Source organism: Oryza glaberrima, chromosome 4, assembly GCF_000147395.1.
Source record: "Oryza glaberrima chromosome 4, OglaRS2, whole genome shotgun sequence".
Lineage (NCBI taxonomy): Eukaryota > Viridiplantae > Streptophyta > Magnoliopsida > Poales > Poaceae > Oryza > Oryza glaberrima.
Genome location: NC_068329.1, coordinates 10,158,018 through 10,180,356, shown reverse-complemented (window position 1 = coordinate 10,180,356; position 22,339 = coordinate 10,158,018). Strand labels below are relative to the sequence as shown.

General features: G+C 42.4%; 1 protein-coding gene, 1 long non-coding RNA gene and 1 pseudogene across 8 annotated transcripts; all 3 read right to left on the bottom strand.

The window, feature by feature from the left end:
* Positions 1-5,543: 5,543 nt before the first annotated feature.
* Positions 5,544-8,386, bottom strand: LOC127772081 (uncharacterized). 7 transcript variants are annotated; one of them, XR_008017269.1, is made up of 6 exons: positions 8,219-8,386; positions 7,770-7,971; positions 7,575-7,689; positions 7,396-7,507; positions 6,972-7,082; positions 5,544-5,892 (listed from the first exon to the last, which is right to left on the bottom strand). It is a non-coding gene; the product is annotated as an uncharacterized LOC127772081 (long non-coding RNA). The 7 variants fall into 7 exon arrangements; XR_008017271.1 differs by lacking the exon at positions 7,770-7,971 and adding an exon at positions 6,809-6,885; XR_008017270.1 differs by lacking the exon at positions 8,219-8,386 and adding an exon at positions 8,146-8,191.
* Positions 8,387-15,413: 7,027 nt separating this feature from the next.
* LOC127769467 (disease resistance protein RPM1-like) lies at positions 15,414-20,400 on the bottom strand (annotated as a pseudogene).
* Positions 20,262-22,134, bottom strand: LOC127770754 (pentatricopeptide repeat-containing protein At3g46790, chloroplastic-like). The gene is made up of 4 exons (XM_052296562.1): positions 21,770-22,134; positions 21,354-21,675; positions 20,966-21,042; positions 20,262-20,739 (listed from the first exon to the last, which is right to left on the bottom strand). Exons 1-4 carry the CDS (start codon positions 22,132-22,134, stop codon positions 20,262-20,264), a joined length of 1,242 nt encoding a protein of 413 aa, XP_052152522.1.
* Positions 22,135-22,339: the final 205 nt, after the last annotated feature.

Sequence of the window (22,339 nt, the reverse complement as noted above, 5' to 3'; positions counted from 1 at the left end):
ATGGACTTTTAGTATATAACTAGGAAGTTAGCCCGCGCATTCGCGTGGGCATGCATTGTAGGCTGCATTTGAGATACTTATAAGTAATAGGCCGATTTTGTTAAAATGTCGTATTTGTTATATAGCAAAATAAATGCATATGGATCTTATATAGTTGGTTCGATTATAAACAGAGCAATAGTCAGATTAGAAATTAGACGTAGAGCTTACAATTATAGATTATTTCTCTTTTAGTTATACAAAATAGGGGCGGGAGACGAATGAAAAGCGTAGAGCTCGAGCCAGAAAGGGGAAGGAGTGAGGACATAACTAATATATTAATTATTAAAAGAATAATATATCATTAATAATATACATCATTAATATATTAATACATATTAATATACAATATTAATAATATATTTTTATATTTAATTTAGTATTAATATATATATTAATATATATTAATAATATATGGGTAATTTTAAATAATATATTAATTATTTTGGTTTTATTTTTACTTTTTATCTAATATTTTATACGTGGCGACTTAGGAGCGTTTATAGGAGTCTCACGTGTCGACTTGAGAGCGTTTGTAGGAAGTTTAATAGACTTTTAGTATATAATAGATAGATAGAAGATAGATTTGTAGAGGTTGAATTTTAATTTGCATGTTTGTGGATTGATATATTACATATTGATCTATCATGTTTATAGTTTTTTAATTTCTTTCATAATTATTTAGGTGATATGAAAAAAACGGGTGGATGTACACGCGAGCCGTTACCCTGGATGGAAGGGAGAGACAGGGCGTTGCATCGGGCTTCCACTGCTTGTCGCCACGTGCACGCGGCTAGCCTGGCGCGCGCGATGCATGGGACTAGCAGGACGGGGTGCAGCGCACGAGGCTGGGAGCAGCAACGGCTCAATAGGGGCGGGATATGCTGTGCTGGGCACGAGCGGTGCGGCACCGTGTTGAGAACCTTGCATGCACCACGGGCTGAGCGGCTCAGTGGCTAGGGTTTGGCACTTTGGCACAGCGCAGCTTGGCGATTTTTGGCGGCGTTAGGGCACAACGGGAGGGGCGGAAGGTGGCAGCTGGTTCACCGGAGAGGGCGGCAGCGCAGGCTTCGGTGGCCCAGGTGCGGCGCAAGGACGACGGTGGCTGGGCTCTGTCGGGGCGGAGATTGAGCTAGGCGCCGCCGCCTTGGTTCGACTCGGCTGGCTCCCGCGGCTTGAGGCCGCTGGGCTCACAGTGGGAGAAGGGGAACTGAAAAGAGGAGGGAGCACAAATAGACATATTGGTAGGCTAAGGGTTTAAGGCTCTTGGGCTGGGCTAGAAGGGGAAAGGGGATAATATGAAAGGAAAAAGTGCACGAAGATCCCTCAACTTGTCATCGAGTTACAAAATCATCCCTCAACCATAAAACCAGATATCCGACCCTCCCTCTTCTCTTCCTCGGTTCCTCCTCTCTCTCTCTTTCTCTCTCTTCTCTTCATCGATTCTTTTGCCGGTGAGAGAATGCCACGGAAGTGGAGCACGAGCACCACGCCGGTGGCCGGAGCTGGAGGAGTTCCTGCAGCTGCCCGCGTCTGGTAATGCGAGCTGGGAGGGATGGAGGAGGTGATGGGCGCCGGAGATGTGGCGGCATCTGATGGTGCTCCGCCGTCAGTGGAGAAGACGACGACGGAAGGTGGGAATGCGGCGGTGGTGGGCGACAGGGGAGGAGCGGCGCGCGGGCGGCGGGATGGCATGGCTACGCGGCGCGGCAGGCCGGGCGCTGCGGCAATGGGCGCAGAGGTGGACTCACGAGCCTTGCCACCGCTCTCGGCGGACTCGAGGCCGTCCTCATCGTCGCAAGGAGTGATGACAGCTCCCGTCCTCATCCTCCTTCCGCCGCGGCCGCGGCCGCTGCAGCATTCCCGCCTTCCATCGTCGTCTTCACCCACGGCGGCGCGCGCGCCCGGAGGGTGCTGCGGCCGGCGACGGTGGCTCCTGAGGAGGCCATCGAGGCACCGTTGAAGAGGAATCACCGGTGAGGACGCGGACGGACACGCTCCCGGCAGTGCCCCTCGGCACGAGCCGCCTCTCCTGCTCTATCCTGCGCAGTACCTGCTCCGGGTTCTTGAGAGCTTTTTCTTTTCAGTGCATCATTATTGCATTGCTTTGTTTCATTTTGGTGATGGATAAGAAAGAAGTCTTTTGGCATGCAAAGAAGATTGCTAAAGAAATATAGGGGAAAGGGAGCTTACATTTTTGTGATTGATCATTTGGGAAGTTTTTGTTGCTGTGTCATGTTTTTTTTTAAATCAGCAATTTTCATGCTGAACTGTTCGAGATCAGAATTTCTCTTGCTGAACTTGAATCGTACTGTGTCAATCTTTTTGTGTTGCTATGTGATATTTTTTGTTTGAGATCAGAATTTTTTGTGCTGAACTGTTTGGGATCAGAATTTCTCTTGCTGAACTTGTATCATATTGTTTCATTTTTGCTTGATAAGGGTGAGATTATGGAACTGAACAATGGATGTAGGATCTAACTTTCCTCTGTTTTTGTGATCTCTTTTACAGGATGGATTGGTGATAAACAAACCTCCTGGGATGAGGTTTACAGCGAGAAGAAACATGCGTGGGCATGTCGATCACCTTCACAATTCCAACAACTTTGATGCCATTTCGGTGTCAGGTTCAGATGGGAGCTCAGGGAGATTTACCCTAAAAATTAATGCAAGTATGCAGGACAACAGCCTCTCCACCTGCTTCAGCACGTAGACCAGTTCCACCGCGTCGGCCAGGGTGAGGGTGGCGAGGCGCTCCCCCCATTTCCTGGTCGTTGTGCTGCGGGGCGGAGGAAGGTGGTGGGGCCTGGCGGACAGCGTTGGCGATGGCCCGTAGGTGGATAGCTCAGGATGAGATAGGGATTGGGAAGGGCGATGAGGTAGTCGGCGTCGGCGGCGTGGTGGGAGGAGTCGGGGAGGAGGAGGAGCAGCTTGAGGAGGCGCGCATGCCTACCGCCACCGCCGCCCCAGCAACCTCCTCCCCACCGCCGACCGGCCTACCCAGAGAGAAGAGTGTGTGAAAGAGAGAGAGGGGAGGAAGGGAGAGTAGGGGAAAGAGATACCTGCTGACGTGGCATACCGACATGTGGGACTCACGTGGGTCCCACGCTAACTCAGCAGCCACATGAGATAAAACCGGGGTTAAAACCACCGAGGGATCTAGTTTGTACTGGTTTTGTAAGTTGGGGGATGCACTATATCCGGTTTTGCGGTTGGGGGACGATTTTGTAACTCGATGACAAGTTGAGGGACCTTCTATGTACTTTTTCCAATAGGAAAAGGGGAAACTTGAGAGAAGTCCTTTAGACTTTTATTGTAAAACTTTTTGAGTTAAAGAACTTAAAGATTTAGTTTACATGTAGGGTTTTGATAAATAAGTATTAACAGATGTTATATGTAAAGTGATTCCTTATGGAATTAATCTTTAAAAAAGGATCTTCACAAAATATTTAATATTTGTTTTATTTGCAAAACAAACCATTAAAGGGATATTAATTCATAAAAGGGATGTTTAGGAAAATAATTATTATCTGCTCTTATTTGCAAATATTTTCTTAATTTATATATTTCAATCGTGGTTCTTTTGTAAATATTACTCTGAATCCATAATTGAATTTAGAAATTAAATTGGGTTCCCATTTTTCATTATTTTGGCACTAGCACAACAGGAAAAAGGAGAAGAAAATCCAAGAAATTCAAGCATGAAGGAATTTGAAAAGATTTTAATTATTCCAATTTTTTATTCCGTATTTTAAATTTGAAAATCTCAGGGTGTTTCAGCCAACATTGCTAATTTCTGCCTCGGTAGCTTCTTGCAGAAGTAATCACCCTCATATTTATTTGGGTTAATTTGACCTATGTCATTGCAAATATATCAAATAAAAAACATACCATTATTATTCACGATATCGGTTGGTTGCCACTCAAATTTTGTAAATTTAGAATTATACATCGCCGTCACACTTTCCATCGTCTTCTCCCCAAACTGCAAGAAAATCAAATAGCTCCTGAAAAAAAATATAGAGAGGAAAAAAAAATTGGCGATGGCGCTGCGACGAGCTCGCCGGCACCGGTGGGGCGCGTGGCGGCGGCGGTCAGCATGGAGGGGCGGCGCAGTAGCAGGTGAGAAGACGAGGCAGTGTGGGCTGCCGCGGCTTCCTGTCGAAACAAGATTTCGGCAATAATAAAAGGGGGTGGCTATCAAGTTAGGAAAATGGATGGGTTTGGAGACAAGGAATTTTATACAGGTTCAGGCCTTCTTATTCAAGAAGTAATACCCTACTTCTGTCCGGGGATGATTCCACCGAGTGTGTTATTGATTGTATAAACTGTAAAAAAGATCACGCCCCGAGAGGCACACGGACCCCTCCTTATATAGGGGAAGAGGTCCGCTTTACAAAATACAGTCCATATCCTAACGGAATATGGGATTATAGATAAAATACAATCGTAACCGACTAGGATCCCGGGTATTTCCTTGACATACAAGTTTAGAATCTAACCCGAGTCCTCATAAAGATATTCTATCTATATTTGGTACCCTGTACCCAGCTGGAATATAACTGCCATATAGATATAGGGTATCTATAATCTCCACACTTCCTCTTCTCCCTCGATGCAATCTGACGCGAGCTCTCGCCTCGCCATGGCATCATATGCTGCTAGCTTCTCATGTATTCAGACGCGCGTATATATGTTTGCCACCGGCGATGATGAGAGCAACCACAAACATACTTGTGTGTCTTCTGTTGATCTCTAAAGGAAAATCATCGGACGCTAGCTAGCTGAACTTGCTGTGACACAGCCGACTGACCAGCAGCTTCAATCGTGGTGCCTCCTCTGGACGTCGCCGGATTTCCTGCTACGGCGGCGGGAGCAGCGATGCCGCCAGCGACGGGCGCATGGAGGGTGAGGGCCCGTCCGGCGGCGAGGCGTTGACCAAAGATAAGAAGAGTCGACGAACACCACCCGCCGGTCATGGAGAGAACGAAGAACATGGATGCAGATATATGTATGTATGTACGTACGTACGTAGATACTTCCTCCGTTTTATATTATAAAACTTTCTAGCGTTACTCGTATTCATACAGATGCTAATGAATCTAAATATATATAAATTCATTAATATATATATATATAAACTAGCTGGGTGACCCGCGCAATTGCGTGGCTAGCACCTAAACAAAATCTGAAAATCATATATTTTTCAGTATGATTTTACTTAAAATTTATTAAATAGCTATCTCGTTGTCTTAAGACTTTAAAAGACTAAATCTAATCATCCCCGTATTTCTAATTATATAGTTTTTAAAAGTCACACCAGCTACTACCCCTACTTCTGTCATATCCTTGCTTGCTTAATCTACCACTATTTCTATTTCTATTCATTCTCCTTGAAACCTTTAAAAATTAGATGATACCCCGCACGTTGCTGCGGGATTTTGTAGTAGAGAAATGGAGGTGAAAGATAAATATAATGGATAACTATGGGAATTGGTGATTTTATTCTATTTCAGCAAACAAAAGCTAATATTCTTGTGATACAATCTTTAAACTGAAGCAGCAACAGGATGTGATAACTATGGGAATTGGTGATTTTATTCTATTTCAGTAAACAAAAGCTAATATTCTTGTGATACAATCTTTAAACTGAAGCAGCAACAGGATGTGAAGATTGAGACACAAATTTCTCAACAGTAATAAAATGCAAGAGCAACTAATTTTGATTATTGTTACTGACGACCTCTTCCCTTGAAACGACTTTGTATGTGAGACCTGCATGCATGTGTGAGGTAGCTTCAGTTGAATCTTTTGACTCGTAGAAGAATACATTTCGGCAAGTGTATCCAGGTACCTATTGCCATTTGGTTGTGGACAAAGGATAAAAAAACATTTGTGAAGGTTTGGGTGGATTTCTGAAGAAAAAGATCAGTATATGTGATGGAAGTACAGAAGATTTGATAGCCCCACTCCTAGTTAGCACGACAGCAGAAAATGCATGTAATAGAGAAATGAATGTAATAAAACTTGTTAATTAATTAGTGGTAACCTGTTGGTTGGTTATTCTTGTTCAAGATCCATATGTCGCAATGAGAATAGAGTTGATGACAATTAGGAGAATTGAAAAAGGAAAGTCAATCTTGCAAGGAGAAACAAAACGGTGTGTGATACTTTAGATAAGTCGATAAATAATGGTGCGGATAAAATAATGGATATTATAGTAATAATATGTTTGATTCGTTGTTGATTGCTGATTTCATTAGCATTAAATGCTGCAATCGGGGTAGTTAATTATTATGTTTCGAACTTACAGTTGAGACACTAATGAAAATTTGGAAACAACGAAAGAATAGATATGTAGCTAGCTAGAGTAACAGTTCCGAGTGAATGGTAGCCAACAAAGTAAAACTGAGAAGGTGATATAATGGTTGTAGAAATTTTAGCAGAGTCAGTAGCTTAATTTGTGTGGGAAAAATGATTGTTTAAGCTAAATGATTACGCGTAACTAAGTGAAGGATGAAAAATAAATCAAATTTAATCTTCAGAATTTTCATGTTTGTTCATATGGAATAAATAATATCAAGAGAAATATAAAAAGGTAAAAGCTTTGCATGCATGACAATGATCTTGGTGACTTTGGCTAAATTTATGCTTTATTATTTTTATCCATTCTTATTAACTTATTCGATCAATATTGTGCAATCCCTTTACCATGATGTATATTCAGAGAAAAAAATTGTTTTGTGTTGTAAGAAAGTGTATGTAATTACCATATTTGAATAAAGTATCAGAAAACTCCCAATCTTAATTTTCTCTCTTTCTTGAGAACACTAATCATCCATTAGAGCTGAAAGATCATATTTATAGAAACAAAATAACTTGTAGTACTTTGAACTGAAAGATCAATAAAACAAAATAAATACTTGCACTAACCTGATGAATCTCCCAATGTTTGATTGAGCTATTACAAAGAACATCCTTTATACTCCAGTCAGGAAGAAGAGAAATCCAAAGAATCAAGTTGAACCAACCATAGAATTGTACCTGACAAACCCAAATATAATTAGGAATATCATATAACAAAGAAGGATGAGCATGGACAGATCCAGGAACCAATATGTACCTAAATTAAGTTCATTGCTGAAATAATCAATGTGACCTTTCAGTCTGATAATCTAATGTGAAAATCTGATACATAGCAGTGTTGTTAAGGAAAAAATAATACTTAGTACCTCTTGCAAAGCAGGTATTGTAGAATGGGTATGATATGGTGACAACGAATATGATGCAATTATTCATTACTTAATATATCGATATATTTTCTTGATAGAGGAATCATAACAGTAGAAATACGTACATGCTGCAGTCGCTGCTTTAGATTGGAACGTCAGGGGATTGACCTCAGCTGCTCAGCAATAGCCCAGAGCTACTACTACAGCGTTAGCAGGCAATGTACTTATAGCAATATTCTGCAATCAGATTTCAGAAATTAAACAAATTATAGGTGCAGCAATGATGTAAAATTGGTATACCCACCTGTGATCTTTAGAGTCCTGATCTAATACCATGAGTCCATGAATGAATTAGATCCTTTAACAAAGTGTACAGGCTGCGTAAAGCTTGAATCTTGTTGAATAGGGATAGTAGAAACCTGAAGAATAGCCAAAACCGAATTGATCTCTCTATTTTTTAATGCTATCATAATCTCAGGGATAACAGGAATGGATCAACCTAGCATCAGTGCATTTTCAGATTTGCATCAATTGCCGGATCAACCAAATTAACACAAACCCAGATTACTCATTTGGAGTCATAAAAATGCCATCCAATGAACCGTGCAGGATAAGAGAATGAAACAGGGGGTGATAGTCAGATCAATTAATCCCAACAAAGCAGATCAAACTAATTCAGTTACTTGGTGCAAAGTTAATATCTGCAAACAGCGATAAGATAACATTCTAACAATGTGAAAGAAACTTCAAGTAATCAGACGAAATTAAAGAATGCTTCATAAAAAATAGAACTGATTGACCAAAGTATTAGAACCAGAGATCACAAGCAACAATTTAAGGATTAGATCTAGAACTGATGAATGAATATGGGCTACCGATCGAGCGAAGCAAATGGTGCAGATATATTTCATCGGTTCCTGCATTGGCGTGTGGATGTGGATGGTTCACCTGGTTGCACTTTATAGATGGGTGTGGACGGCTCATCGAGTCGAATTTTATTCCCGTCTAGTGGCCGACAATTCCCAGAAAAGGAAGCGGAGGAGGAGGAGGTGGTGGCCAATGGTTCACAAAAGAGTAAGCGGAGAGACGGAGGAGAAGGCGCAACAGCGCGGGGAGGAGAAGCGCCCCCGCGCCGGGGGGGGGGGGGGAGGAGGGGGTGGATGAGAAGCGGCACGGCTGGGATGGGGGAAGCAAGAGCGGTGCGGGGATGCGAGGAGAAGCGAGAGCGGCCGGTGGCAGGCCTGCGCCTAGTGCGCGCGGGGGCTGGTGGGGAGGGGAGAAGTCACGCGCGCGATAGGGGAGAGGACCACGCCCGACAGCAACGGCGGAGGATTTGGTGGCTCTAGGGATGGCGGGTCGGGTCGGGCACGAGTAGAGCAAAACCATGTCCGAACCCATGCCCGTCGTCGCCCGCCCAAACCTTACCCACTAGGGTTAGTGGGCAAAACTCTGTGCCCGTACCCATACCTGATGGACGCAGGTATATCCGGCGGGTACCCAATGGATCTCACATGAATAGTAACTCGAAAGATACATAATTTAACAAAGAGAAATAAAATCAAAAATTTACCAATTTATCAGTTATCAACAATAATTTAAATTACATCACAACTTATTATTAGTTAGTATCACAAATGAACCAAGAGAAAGGGGTATAAGAATTAAGAGATAAGTCGAAATTAGCTAATACATATGTATCGGGTCGGGCATGGGTTACCCATAGGCAAAAAATAAAATCCGGCTGTTGCCTATGATGTCTACGGGTTTCGGGTGGGCGTGCCCACGGGTAAAAAATCACACCTACGCCCATGCAAATTGGGTCAGGTATCCGGGTATCCGCGGATACCCAGACCCATGGGCAAAATTGCCATGCCTAGGTGGCTCGGTGGAGGAGGGAGGCAAAAGAGCTGTGGGATAGAACACATCGAACCAGTTGGAACAATCTGATCGAACGGTTGGGATAAAAAGGGTGACGTGGCTTCACCAGAACTCAGGAAAATCCTAATAGTGGGGATCACTTGTATAGTATTATAGGATTATTATAGGATCAGATCTTAATAGTGTTTAGAGTTTATTGTCTCACTGGGTTTCGTTTTTATAATCTACAGAAGTCCCATCAAACGCTGTCATTATACTCCTCTACGGCCCATGCACTGTCTTTTGTCTTTTCTCTATATTGTCATTGGGATTTTAAAATCGAACATAATTATCGTTCGGGTTCATTTTTTACTTTCTAAAGTCCCGCCAAACCGTTAGTGGCTTTGCCATTGTATTCCTTTATGGCATGCCTGTTGCCTCCCTTCTTTATCGTCATTGAGATTTTAAAATCGAACATGATTATCATTGGTTTTTTTTTACTTTTTAGAAGTTCCGAACCTTTAAAAATTGGACCTCGTAGTTTTTAGAGTTTATTGTCTTGTTGGTTTCATTTTTTATAATTTTTAAAAGTCTCTTTAAACGATGCCACTATACGTACTCCTCTATGGCCCTTCCGCCACCTACTCTTTATTGTCATTGGGATTCTAAAAGTCGAACGTAAGTATCGTTGGAATTCATTTTTTATTTTCTAGAAATCCTGCCAACCGTCGGCGGCTCTCCTATACACCCCGCCCGCTGCTTCTCCTTTTTATTATCATTGAGATATTAAAAATTGAATATGATTATCAATGGAGTTTTTTTTTCTTTCTAGAAGTCTCGGCAACCGCCTTACCCATTTGCTTCACGGCATGCTTGTTGTCCCTCATTTTAATCGTTATTAGGATTCTATTTGGTGTTTTATTAATACTACCTCCATTCCAAAATATAAGGCATTACCACCCCTAACCCAAATACCAAGAAAATAAGTATTATCATCTTGTGGTTTGGATCATCCTAATAAATATAATGCATGCATCCAATAGAATTAGAGAACATGAGAGTGGAGGATTTTAAAAAGTAATAATTTAATGGAGAAGGGGTCATAGTTAATTGCCTACATGCATACACGCCTTATATTATGGAACATCTAGAAAAAGTGGTTGTGCCTTATATTATGGAATGGAGGGAGTAGTTTTTATATACCATATCAACCGCCAGCACTCTACTTATTTATAGGCCTGTTACTTAATTTATCTCGTCATGTGTTTTAGATTATCTTTTCTTTCAATAGTCTTTATTTTTTATCACCAATTTTAGTTATTTATAAATTGTATTTCTAATTGAAATATTTTTTCTTTTTCTAATTTTAGATTTTTTTTCAAATTTTAATTAATACTGTATAGTGTTCTATTAATATTTTTATTTTTTATTTTTGAATTTCAGTTGTTTCAAAATTGTATTCCTACTTTAACTCTATTTTAATTTTCTAATTTTGGATATTATTTTATCTTTTATTCTTAATTTTAATTAATCTCGTATTGGGTTCTTATATGGATTCTTCTTTCAATATTACTTATTTTTAATTCCGAATTTCAGTTAATTTTAAATGGTATTCCTACTTGAACTCTTCTTTTTTTTCTAATTATGGATTTTAATTTTATTTTTATTCTGAATATTAATTAATCTCGTATTAGGTTATTATATGGACTCTTTTATCAATATTCCTTATTTTTAATTCCGAATTTTAGTTATTTTTAAATTGTATTCCTACCTGGACTATCGTTTTCTTTTCTAATTTCAGATTTTATTTTATTTTTTATTCCAAATTTTGAATAATCTCGTATTGGGTTCTTATATGGATTCTTCTTTCAATATTGCTTATTTTTAATTCCGAATTTCAATTAATTTTAAATTATATTCCTACTTGAACTCTTCTTTTATTTTTCTAATTTCAGATTTTTTTATTTTTGTGCTGAATATTAATTAATTTTGTATTTGGTTCTTATATGAACTCTTTTCTCAATATTACCTATTTTTAATTCCGAATTTTAGTTATTTTTAACGAAAAAGTATGAATTACCCTCCGAACTATTGTGGTCGTCCGAATTACCCCCTGAACCACAAAACTGGACATTCTTTACCCCCAACTATGTAAACCGGACGAATTACCCCCCTCGATCCAATCCGCGGTGGTTTTGGTCTACGTGGCGTACACTTGACAGTCCAGTCAGCATTCTATTTTATTAAAAAACGTAGGACCCACCTGTCATATCCTCTTCCACTATTCATCTCTCTCTCTTCTCTCTCTCACGTGCACGGCAGCAAGCGAGGGCGACGGCGGCAGCGGCGCTCTCGCACGCGGACGGGGCTGGAGGCAGCGGCAAGGACGGCGGCGTGGCCGAGGCGTGCACGGCGGCGAGGACCTCCCTCTGCCCCGCGCGCTCGTCCTCCTCGACGCGCCGCCCCATCCACGCCGAGTTCCGCGTCGTCATCGGCGTCTCCAGCAGGCCCAACTCGAGGTGGTGGCTCGTCGATCCCGCGTGCAGGAGCTCGAAATTGCTGGGCGGCTCGTCGATCCCGCCGAGGAACTCGAGGAGGGGCGGTCGCCATCGCCGCTGCCGCGCCTCTTCACGCCCCGTGCCGTCGCGTCGCCTGTCGTTGTCGCTCGCGCCGCGCGCTGCGCGCCGTCACCATCTCCCCTCAAGCCCCGCCCGCGCCGCGCGCCGTCGTCCATCGCCCATCGCCGTCGCCCATCATTGTCGCCTCGAGCCCCGTCCACGTGCTGCCCATGGCTATGACGGTTGCGTCGGCAGCTTCCTGTACCAGGACGAACACCATCGCCAGAATATGATTCTTCCATATGTATATAGCCACACCAGAATATGATTCTTAATTTTATACCTTCATCGATACGTGTTTCTGGATGCTTGTGTTGATTGGTAAAAGACATATAGGATATATGCTGGGAAACTATTTTGATTGTGTTGTTGCTCCAAACCACTAAGCTCACTCGTGTCAGCAAGTAAAGCTTAAGCAGCCATGGCTCAAGGCCAACTCGACGCCCAGAGCGTCGTCCCTACCGCCGATGTCGTATCCCTCCGACGAGGGAAAGGATGGTGGACGACGTTCGTCCTCTACCACGGCTGCTGGATGGCGTGGCAGACAGCAAGGAGCGTGTCATCAGTGACCGTCGCCGTCCTGTACAGGAGGGAGAGGGAGTTCGCCATGGCCCGCACGGGCAAGCGCTCGTGGCGTCTCGTCAACAACAAGCTGGACAGAATCATCGACATGGCAAGGCATGGGGACAGCAAGCTCTACACGGTGCATCTCTCCGGCAGGGTCGCGCGCTGGAAGTTCGAGTGCTGCTACCTCGCCGGAGCACCGCGCGGCAGGCTCTACCTCCTCAAGCGGGTGTACAAGCACAAGCAGGTCGGCGGCGGCGGCGGCGGCACCACGAGCCCCGTCCGCGCGCTGTCACTCTGCGTGCCCGCGTGCTGCGGCCGTCGCGTCGCCTCCTCGCGCCCCTCCCCGCCGCGCTGTGCGTGTCGCTGTCCTCGCCGCTGTGCGTGTCTCGGGCACGCCGCCATCCTCGCCGCCGCCTCCGACCCCGTTCGCGTGCGTGCGCGCCGCCGCCCCCGCCTGCTGCCATGCGCGTGAGAGAGAGAGAGGAAGAGTGAGGTGCGCATGAGAAGAGAGAGGAATAGTGGAAAAAGATATGACAGGTGGGCCTCACATTTTTTTATAAATAGAATGCTGACTGGATTGCCACGCGTACGCCACGTAGACCAAAACCACCGCGGATTGGGTCGAGGGGGGTAATTCGTTCGGTTTGCATAGTTTGGGGTGAAGAATGTCCGATTTTGTGGTTTAAGGGGGTAATTCGAACGACCGCGATAGTTCAGGGGGTAATTCGTACTTTTTCCTATTTTTAAATTGTATTACTACTTGGACTCTCCTTTTCTTTTCTAACTTCAGATTTTATTTTATTTTTTATTCCAAATTTTGATTAATCTCGTATTGGATTCTTATATGGATTCTTCTTTCAATATTGTTTATTTTTAATTCCGAATTTTAATTAATTTTAAATTATATTCCTAGTTGAACTCTTCTTTTCTTTTTCTAATTTCAGATTTTATTTTTATTTTTGTTCTGAATATTAATTAATCTTGTATTGGGTTCTTATATGAACTCTTTTCTCAATATTCCTTATTTTTAATTTCGAATTTTAGTTATTTTTAAATTGTATTACTACTTGGACTCTCCTTTTCTTTTCTAACTTCAGATTATATTTTATTTTTATTCTGAATTTTGATTAATCTCGTATTGAGTTCTTATATGGTATCTTCTTTCAATATTGCTTATTTTTAGTTCCGAATTTCAGCTTTTTTTAGATTGTATTTCTAGTTGCACTCTCCTTTTCTTTTTCTCTGATTAATGTGAAAATTTCTAATCCCCAGAGCGAACGTGGTGCCTACTTTTAAGGCTGTTTTAATAATATAATAGATGTGGAAAATGCTAAAAAGTTTTATAATATGAAACGGAGGAGTACATACATACATATATGTACAACAAACAACAATTAGTAAAAAAAATATAAAAAATCATCTTTAGTACCAGATAATAACACCAATCGCTATTCAAGATAGTTTTTAGTCCTAGGTTGTATAATCAAGACTAAAAATATGTATGTGTACCGCTTACACAACTAGAACTTAAAAGGGTTACCAACCAGTACTAATGCCTCTTTCTCCAATGCCTCTATCTCCAGCAGTGGTCGCAGGTAAGATTGAAGTCGGGCTGCCAGCCTGCCAGAAGCAGCCTGCTCCGATGCCAAATGGGTAGTGGATGCTCAGGTTCCCGCAACCCTTGGGGCAGCTGGTGGCAAGCATCGCCATGCATGGACGGGAGGCTGTGATTCAACCTTGCCTTCTAACAGATGTAGTTGCCAGAGGTGTCTGTAGTAAAGCCACGAGAATTAGTGGGAGCATTGCTATTTCTATTGAAGAGAGGAGGTTCATCTCCTTTCTGCTATCTGGTGCTCAAAACTATCCCTCGATCGGGGTTAGGGTATGGAGGCCTTTAATCTCAATCGTCTTTATCAAATACTACCTCCGTTCCAGGTTATAAAACTTTCTAGCATTGTCTACATTCAGATATATGTTAATGAATCTAGGCACACATATATTTCTAGATTTATTAACATATATATGAATATGAGCAATCCTATAAAGTTTTATAATATGAAATGGAGGAAGTAGATTTTATATACAAGGGTTTTCACTTCTATCACATAAAAAGAAGGGTACGGCATTGCACATCAACTTTTGAAGACTACAAACATCAAAAATAAAATTGTTAAAGTAGGAAGCATCTGTCTGTGTGCTTAGTTATTAGAACAGCATCGACCGATCCGGTGAAAACCAATTGAACTGGATCGGAGGTGGTTCGACCGCTGGAGGAGCAGAAGCTGCAGTGTGTATGGGCGTCACGTGGAGTTAGAGAATATAGGAAAAAGCTGCTGAACTGAAGGAGTCGAACCCAAACCTCCTTGTTTCCACGGAGTCTCGGCCACACATGTTGTTAAGTACTGTAACACACATCTATTTGAACTGCTTTAAACCGGTTGTTTGATCGGTTTGACCAATGAGCCAGTGAACCGAGTGTCCTAACAGTTCGATCACCGTCCGATTGTAATAGCTGTCTGTGTGCACTAGCTGTATCATCATTGTCAAATGTCACTGGTGTAGTGCAGTGTTGACCGTTAAAGGTCGTCTGGTAGACCATTGTGTGGACTGAATTAGTGTAGATTTAGACATTTTTTTTCTCGTTTGTGCCTCTAGGAAAATTCTGTAACTTAGGTCACATCAAAACCACAGCCAATATATTTGGAAAAATAGGAAAATTAATTATGTCATAACCTTGAAATTCCACCTCACGGAAGTCAAAAAAAACCTTTCAACCTTGGACGTATCCAGAATAAAAGTCTGGACTACTTTCCAAATTTCATAAAATTAATAAATGATTTCAAACAAGTTGAAACAAATTATCACTTGCGCTAGGTAGTATTTCTAACCTATACAAATTTTGTACAATTGAAATGAAATATAATTATATTGGCCAGTAAACACTGTGTTTGAAAAATAAAATAAAAAACTGAGGGATAAATTAGTTTCATTTCACTACAGAGCAAACTTGTGTAGTTTCTAAATCCTCCATTTTAGAACTGATTTTTTTAGAATTGTTTGAAGTGGTTTAATAATTCTAAAAATTGAAATAAACATCTCAGCTTCAGGGGATGTTCTTGAAATTTAAAACGAGTAAACCAACTGGACGAATTCTAAGTATTGCACTGGTGTATATAGAACAGCTTCTTTGTCGTGTATAACTAAACATACTCTGAGAGAGAGGGAAATGGCTGGTTCTTTCTCTCATTCTATTCTATCTGCTATATTTTCTCCATTTACCTCTTCTGAAGTTCTGATTGAATCAGTTGTTTAGGTACGTTTGTGGAACTGTGTATCATTGTAACCCGATTGTGTTACCCTTGTTAGAATATGAAAAATAATAGCATCATCATGCAGTAAAAACTCACCGGTTGTTTCTTGTCTGAACTAGTTTGTGGAAATTTGGATGAAGAACTCTATGTGTATTGGTGACAATATGCCACATCTTCCCCTCTCCAAAAGTTGGGGCTGTGGCCGTAGATGAATCTTGGGAAATCTTCAACATTTTCACCCTCGCTCTGGTGGTTAATGAAGTCCTTGTGCATTGAATCGAGGTACACCTCTTGAAGATTGTTCAGAAAGAAAATACCTCCGGGAATATCATTCAACTCATTAAGACCAGTCATCTCCAGCACCTCCAAACTGACCACTGAACCTTCTTCAATCTCCAAAGAATGAAGATGGTCCATGTCTTTCAGATGCAGCCTTCTCAATCTTGGGAACCATCCTAGAACAAACCTCAACTGCGGGCCATCGAATGCCCGTTGGAGCCAGAGGAATGCAAGATTTGTCATCTGGGACAACAATGGGAGGGGGTCTCTGCTTAGACTACTCCAACCAAGAAAAAGACATGTGAGATTGTTGCAAAAGGAATTGAAGAAAGAGAGCAGATTAGAATCATTCAGTTTTCCCCTCAGGCAAAGCTTCTCAAGGGTGCTTGGCGGTGGACTGATGTCCAGGTCAAGTATTTCCTCCTCGTCACTAGCTAAGATATCTAAGTACACCAACTGCTTCATTCTTTTGATTGACTCAGACAGCATTGAGCAATGAGATCCTCTAACTTTTGTGATCCGGAAGCTTTTTAGCTGAACCAGTTTGTTTGCCTGTTGAACAAAACACTTGCTTGCCTCTATTGTGAACAATGTCTGCAAAGACTTAAGCTTGCATATACCACTAGGAGCACCAACACCGCTACAAGCATTCAGACTTTGAAAACTGGAGTCCTTTAATGTCTTGACAAACAAATGTTGAAGCTTTTCTAGTTTGGTTATTCCACTGGGCAGTCTACTTATGCAACTGTGATGAAGATCCAGTGTTTGTAGATTTGCAAGCCTTCCCAAAGAACTAGGAAGCTTCTTCACCTTAGTCCTACGTAAGCCTAAGTAACGCAGGTTGAAGAGAGATACAACTTGTTTCGGAACTTCCTTGATAAATAATGCCCCTGATACATCTAACACTGTCAAATATCTAGAGCTGCATACTATTCTTGACAGCAAGGTGTCTGACATTGTGACATCAAACGAAAGGAATGTGCGTACATGTGGTAGATAAGTTAGGATTTCGGAACTGGACTGATTAATTCCATGTATAGCAAAACGACGTGCCTCATATGCAGATGTTGATTCTTTGTTGCCCCATATCATATGGAAACCCCTCAATTTGCATAGCGAGATTGTGACCTCTCGTACGATGCAATGCATCCGACAGTGCTTCACCCTGCCATTCTCATTCCTTTTCATGACCTGCAACATTCCTCGACGAATGAGTTCTGATAAGTAATCATGCGCTAGCTCTTCCATCGTAGTTCCTGCCCTGTCCTCCACAAAGCCTTCTGCAATCCAAAGTCTTATCAGGTGCTTCCGCTTGATCATACTGTTCTCTGGGAATATGCTGCAGAACAGAAAGCAATCTTTGAGATATTCTGGTAGATAACGGTAGCTAAGGTTGAGTACATGTTTCAAATGATTAAGGCCTGGTTCGTTGTCAAAACTGTAAAGCAAGTTGTTGTAGACACGTTTCCATTCGCTATTGTTTTTTTCTCTCAGGGACAGGAGTCCACCCATAGTAACTAGGGCTAATGGTAGACCACAACACCACTCCATAATATCCTTTGCGATACCAACTAACTCTTCAGGACATGACTTTTCTCTCTCCTCTAATTTTTCCATTTGAATCATATAGTTTTGATCCACAAACTTTGCTATCTGAATTTCCCTAGTGGTTATGATAATTTTGTTTCTGTGCTCACTGTGAAAAAACGCCTTGAGAATAGTACCAATAGATACATAATCCCAGACATCATCAATAACAACCAAGCAGCTTCGTCCTTTTAAGAATTCTCGAAGTTCAACAATGAGGCTGTGTTCATCCATTATGTCAACATTAGGTGGGATTTCTTTCGTGTTCTTGAAACAATGTCTGATTGTCGTTCTCAACAAAGAGCAAATGTTATATACCTGGGATATAGCTATCCAGGCACTACAATCATACCTACTCTTTTCAGTCTCATAAACATTTGAAGCAAGTGTGGTCTTGCCTATTCCCCCCATTCCCAAAATAACCATTACCGAAGTACTTGAATCTTTTTGTGCTAACCAATTAATCAACAACATTTTGTAGTTACCAAACCCAATCATATCATCTGAATTAATGAAGTAACCACACTGAGGTGAATATGGAAGGGCACAAATATAGTCACCATCCAAATTGCCTCTGCCCAATAGCGCATTACTGGTATGAATCCATCTGTCTTTCATCTCCGAGATGTGCCAAAGGTCTCTTTCAATCTCCTCAGCCGTTCAACAATTTGAAGCCACAAACAAAGGTGTTGAGATCTTCCAAATTTTCCTTTGACTGAAGTGAACCATCCACACTTTTGCTGGCCTAATAGATGAACATACTCATCAATTACGTCTTCAACATCCAAGGCAACCTTCCTAACAGCATCCACCCATGCTTCAACTGTTCTGGTCTGAACACCCTGCAAGTCGGCCTGTGACAGGAATGCATGAATCACAGACAACTCTTTTTTGATCCGGTTCATGCGCCCAGTGAGCTGCCCAAATAGCGACACTTCTGTTGGCAAGAGGTTCCGAATTTGCTGCAGAACATCTGCACCCAGTGCAGCCGTGATTTTGCCGAGTGTGATAAGGAGCACGGACTCAGCCATTTATTCTATCTGGTTATTATATAGATAGCAACGATGATGATGTTTGCTTTTAGTTAAGAACACAAAGCACTAGCAATAGCTACACATTAGCTTCAGTCCTAGCATACAAAAACAAAAGTTGATGGTACTGTGAACTAATTCATTAGTGAAGAACATAAAAAAACACAAATACAAGATAATAGTTCAATCATGTTAAATTACAATATATGTGATACTATTATTGTTAATGTTTTTTTAAAAAATAATAGCAGGGGAAATATAAAATAAAATCCTCTGTTTGGTCCAAAAGGTGAAATAGCTTTAGAGTCAGAATTACCAACTAGAGGCACAAGATCATGGTCTCTTATCAAATAGAGGAAAACCAATATCGCCAAAGCATTTCCAGTAATCAAAATCTTGTGCAGACAGGTAAGAAAAAAGTGGATCATAGCAGGTCAACAGAAGGCTACAAAAACCAACTCTGAAATGTATCCGACATAAATTTTACTGTAACACCGAAATCTACTTACTAGGAGTGATGCTGAAATACCCACTCTGTTGCTCATCGTGTTTCTTGACATCCTGACGGTTCTACAGCTCCAGATGGGATTAAGAATGAGAACAGGTGCAAAAGAACCATGCAGCGCCTTCTAGTGAGCCCGTTTGTGTTTCCGCCTTCTATTAACCAGTTTCAGAGCTTGTGAGCTGCAGGATTTTTAAGACAAACCGTGGATGGTATTACTTTTGGGATCATACACTATTTGACAAACAGTATTTGTAAGACAAACTGTGGGCGATATTATTTGCTGGAAATGTAGATGATTGAAACAGGTCAGCAATGTTTATACTTCACGCGTTGAAGTCACTGCAATGTCATCTACAAGTGGCGACAGGCATCAGACTAGATATTATTTGAAGAACAAGTAGCTGATTACATTATATTTGCTGGACATGTAGATGATTGAAACAGCTCGCCAATCTTTACACTTTATGCATTGAAGTCACTGCTATGTCAGGAAAGGAGCATTTAAGCTACTTTAAATCTTTAATCATGGCTTTAAGCGTCACTTTGATCTGGTAGGACATCGGTTTGTTTCTCATATTTTACTTTACTGATGATGACTGGGGATAATTTTTTTACCATAGCCTGTTTCTGATTTCTGATTCCTTCCTGCCCCCATTTGGATGCATAGAATTTTAACAGACGGATTCCATTTCCATTTGTTGGGAGTTTAAATCTACGGGAATTATATTGAACTGTCTACTTTTCTATTTGTATGCCACTTGGAACTTATAAATTCTGAAATCTGACAAAACTGAAGAACATGGGATCAATATTCAGATCAGAAAAAGGCAATAGCTATGCAGTTTGTTAAAGATCAATCCACACAAGTGAAGTCATGGCATAAGTAAAGATTACAGAGAACGAAGCAATGGAAGGAAATCCCACCTGAGAACTTCACGGCCAGTAATGCCAGATATTCGCATCCCATCCAATCCGACCGATTTGACCCTCGAGCGAGCAGCTGAACTCTGCCTGCCACCAACAACCCCCATTGACAGCGGCAGTCACGAGGGGATCGGCTCTGAAGAACAGTGCACTGGCTACAGGGCCCATCAATAGAAACTTCAATCTCACACCCTGAAAGATCAACAGTTGATACAGTTCAGTCCAATATAGTCATACAGCAACTTCCACAAATCTTTTGGTCATCTTCTGACCAAATCAACATAAGTTTTGGGAAGAGATGGAATATACAAATCAAGGGCTACCAGTCTCAGCAACACAGGTCCATGCAGGCAGCTTTTGCAGGTCCATCTCTACCATAGAGCTTCTAATGCTTTCAACTTCATCCCACCAATCACTACTAGCTTGGGCATTGCTGAACACCACATGGTAGCCAACATTACCTGGTTCCAATTTCATAAGTTTCTGAGCCGCATAAGAAGCAAGCTTACTGTTCGAGTATGTCCTGCATGAAGCAAGGAGAGCACCCCAAATTCTCCCATCTGGCTTAACATTCATATCACTGATAACTTGCAAAGCATCATCTAGGTTGCCTGATCGTCCAAGAACATCCACCATGCAGGTGTAATGGCCAAGCTCAGGTGTGATGCCAAACGTTCTTGTCATGCAATCAAACAACTCATGAGCTTCATTAACAAGCCCGGAGTGACTACATGCTGACAACAAGCTCAGGAAAGTCACCCCGTTTGGCCTTCCTCCTTCGTCTAGCATCCTGTGGAACAATGCCAGATTGCCAGAGCCTCCATACCATAGCCATGGATCGTGTATGCTTCAATAATTGAACTCCAGGCAACAATATCTTTCTGATGGATGCTGTCAAAGCACCTTCGCGCCAAATTAATGCTCCCACAGCTAGCAGCCTAGCATAGAGTTTAACGATGGATGTCACCAAGGCGCTCTTTTCAGATTGTGCTTCATAATTGTTTCTTATCATGTACCCATGAGTTGCTTTACCTAGCCGTAGTGCACCAAGTTCTCTGTAACTGATGACTAATCCTTGCAGCATGTCAACACACTGGAACAAATGTAGAATTTAACATTCGCCCAAACAAATGTATTACTTCTATAAACTGCCAACAGCAAATGAAGCTCCAATTCATGGCTGACCATATGCAACTGCCTGTGTCGCTGAATTCTTCAAATGACTGAACTGATCAAGCTAATCTGTCGCATTTTGGCATAAAAATCAACAAAGGACTCCACCAAAATTGCATCGCTGAGACAGCTCCTAAAAGCGAAAGAATGCAGTTTCTCACCTTCTCGGAGACACTTGCACTTGGCGAATGCAGCAACTACTGTGGTTAAGGTCTGGCAGCTAGGACACACCTCCTCTCTTCTCATCCTTTGATACATTTCAGCAACTTTGGAAATGTTCCCTTCTGAAGAATACTCTGAGATCATAATGTTACAAGAAATTGCATCTCTTCTTGGAGACTGCTGGAACAGCGCCACCGCGTCGTCCAAGGCTGCCATCCTGCACAAGTGCGTCAAGATCTTCACTGCGTAGCAGTGCAGCTGCCCCCCGCCGCCGACGTTCTCTTTGGCCGTGCACACGCGGAGCACCAAAGCGAGGGTCACGGCGCTTGGCTGGCAGCCGTCCAGCCGCATGTAGGACAACACCCGGGACACCTCCCGGACGTCCCCGACACTGGCATGCGCAGAGACCAGCGACGTCCAAGAAACCACGTCGCGCGCGGGCATTTCGTCGAACAGCTTCCTGGCGCACGCGACCATCCCCGCGCCGCGCGTAGGCATCCACCAGCGTGTTGCAGAAGTAGACGTTGGCGGCGAACCCTGTCCTGACGCCGACAGAGTGAGCGGCGGCGACGAGCTCGACCTCGCCGCGGCTGGCGGGGAGGGAGGCTGCGGCGCGGTTGAGGAGCGGGAGCGTGTAGCCGTCCCGGCGTGCGCCGGCCCGGAGCATCGCGGCGAAGGTGGATACGGCCGCCCCGCGGAATCCGGAGTCGAGGCGGCCCCGGATAGCGGTGTTCCATTGGCTAGTTGTGGAGGAGTTGGAGCTGAGGAGTTCGGGCGGCGCGCGATGTTGACGGAGAAGACGGTAGCAGAGCAGGTGCTCGACGAAATGCGGGGAAGAGTTTAGAGCCATTCCAACGAGACTGAAATGTTACTCGCTCCGCCCCACAATATAGTATCGAATATGATTTTTTTTATAGTTCCTCCGTTTCATAATGTAAGTCATTTTAGTATTTCCCACATTCATATTGATGTTAATAAAGCTAGATAAATATATATGTCTAGATTCATCAAAATCAATATGAATGTGGAAAATGCTAGAATGACTTACATTGTGA

Coding starts and splice junctions, on each gene's coding strand:
- LOC127770754 (XM_052296562.1), bottom strand. CDS start 22,134: ATGGCTCTAAACTCTTCCCCGCATTTCGTCGAGCACCTGCTCTGCTAC. Junction 21,043..21,353: donor AAAGGATGAGAAGAGAGGAG/GTGTGTCCTAGC, acceptor CATTTGTTCCAG/TGTGTTGACATGCTGCAAGG. Junction 20,740..20,965: donor CTAGGTAAAGCAACTCATGG/GTACATGATAAG, acceptor ATTGTTCCACAG/GATGCTAGACGAAGGAGGAA.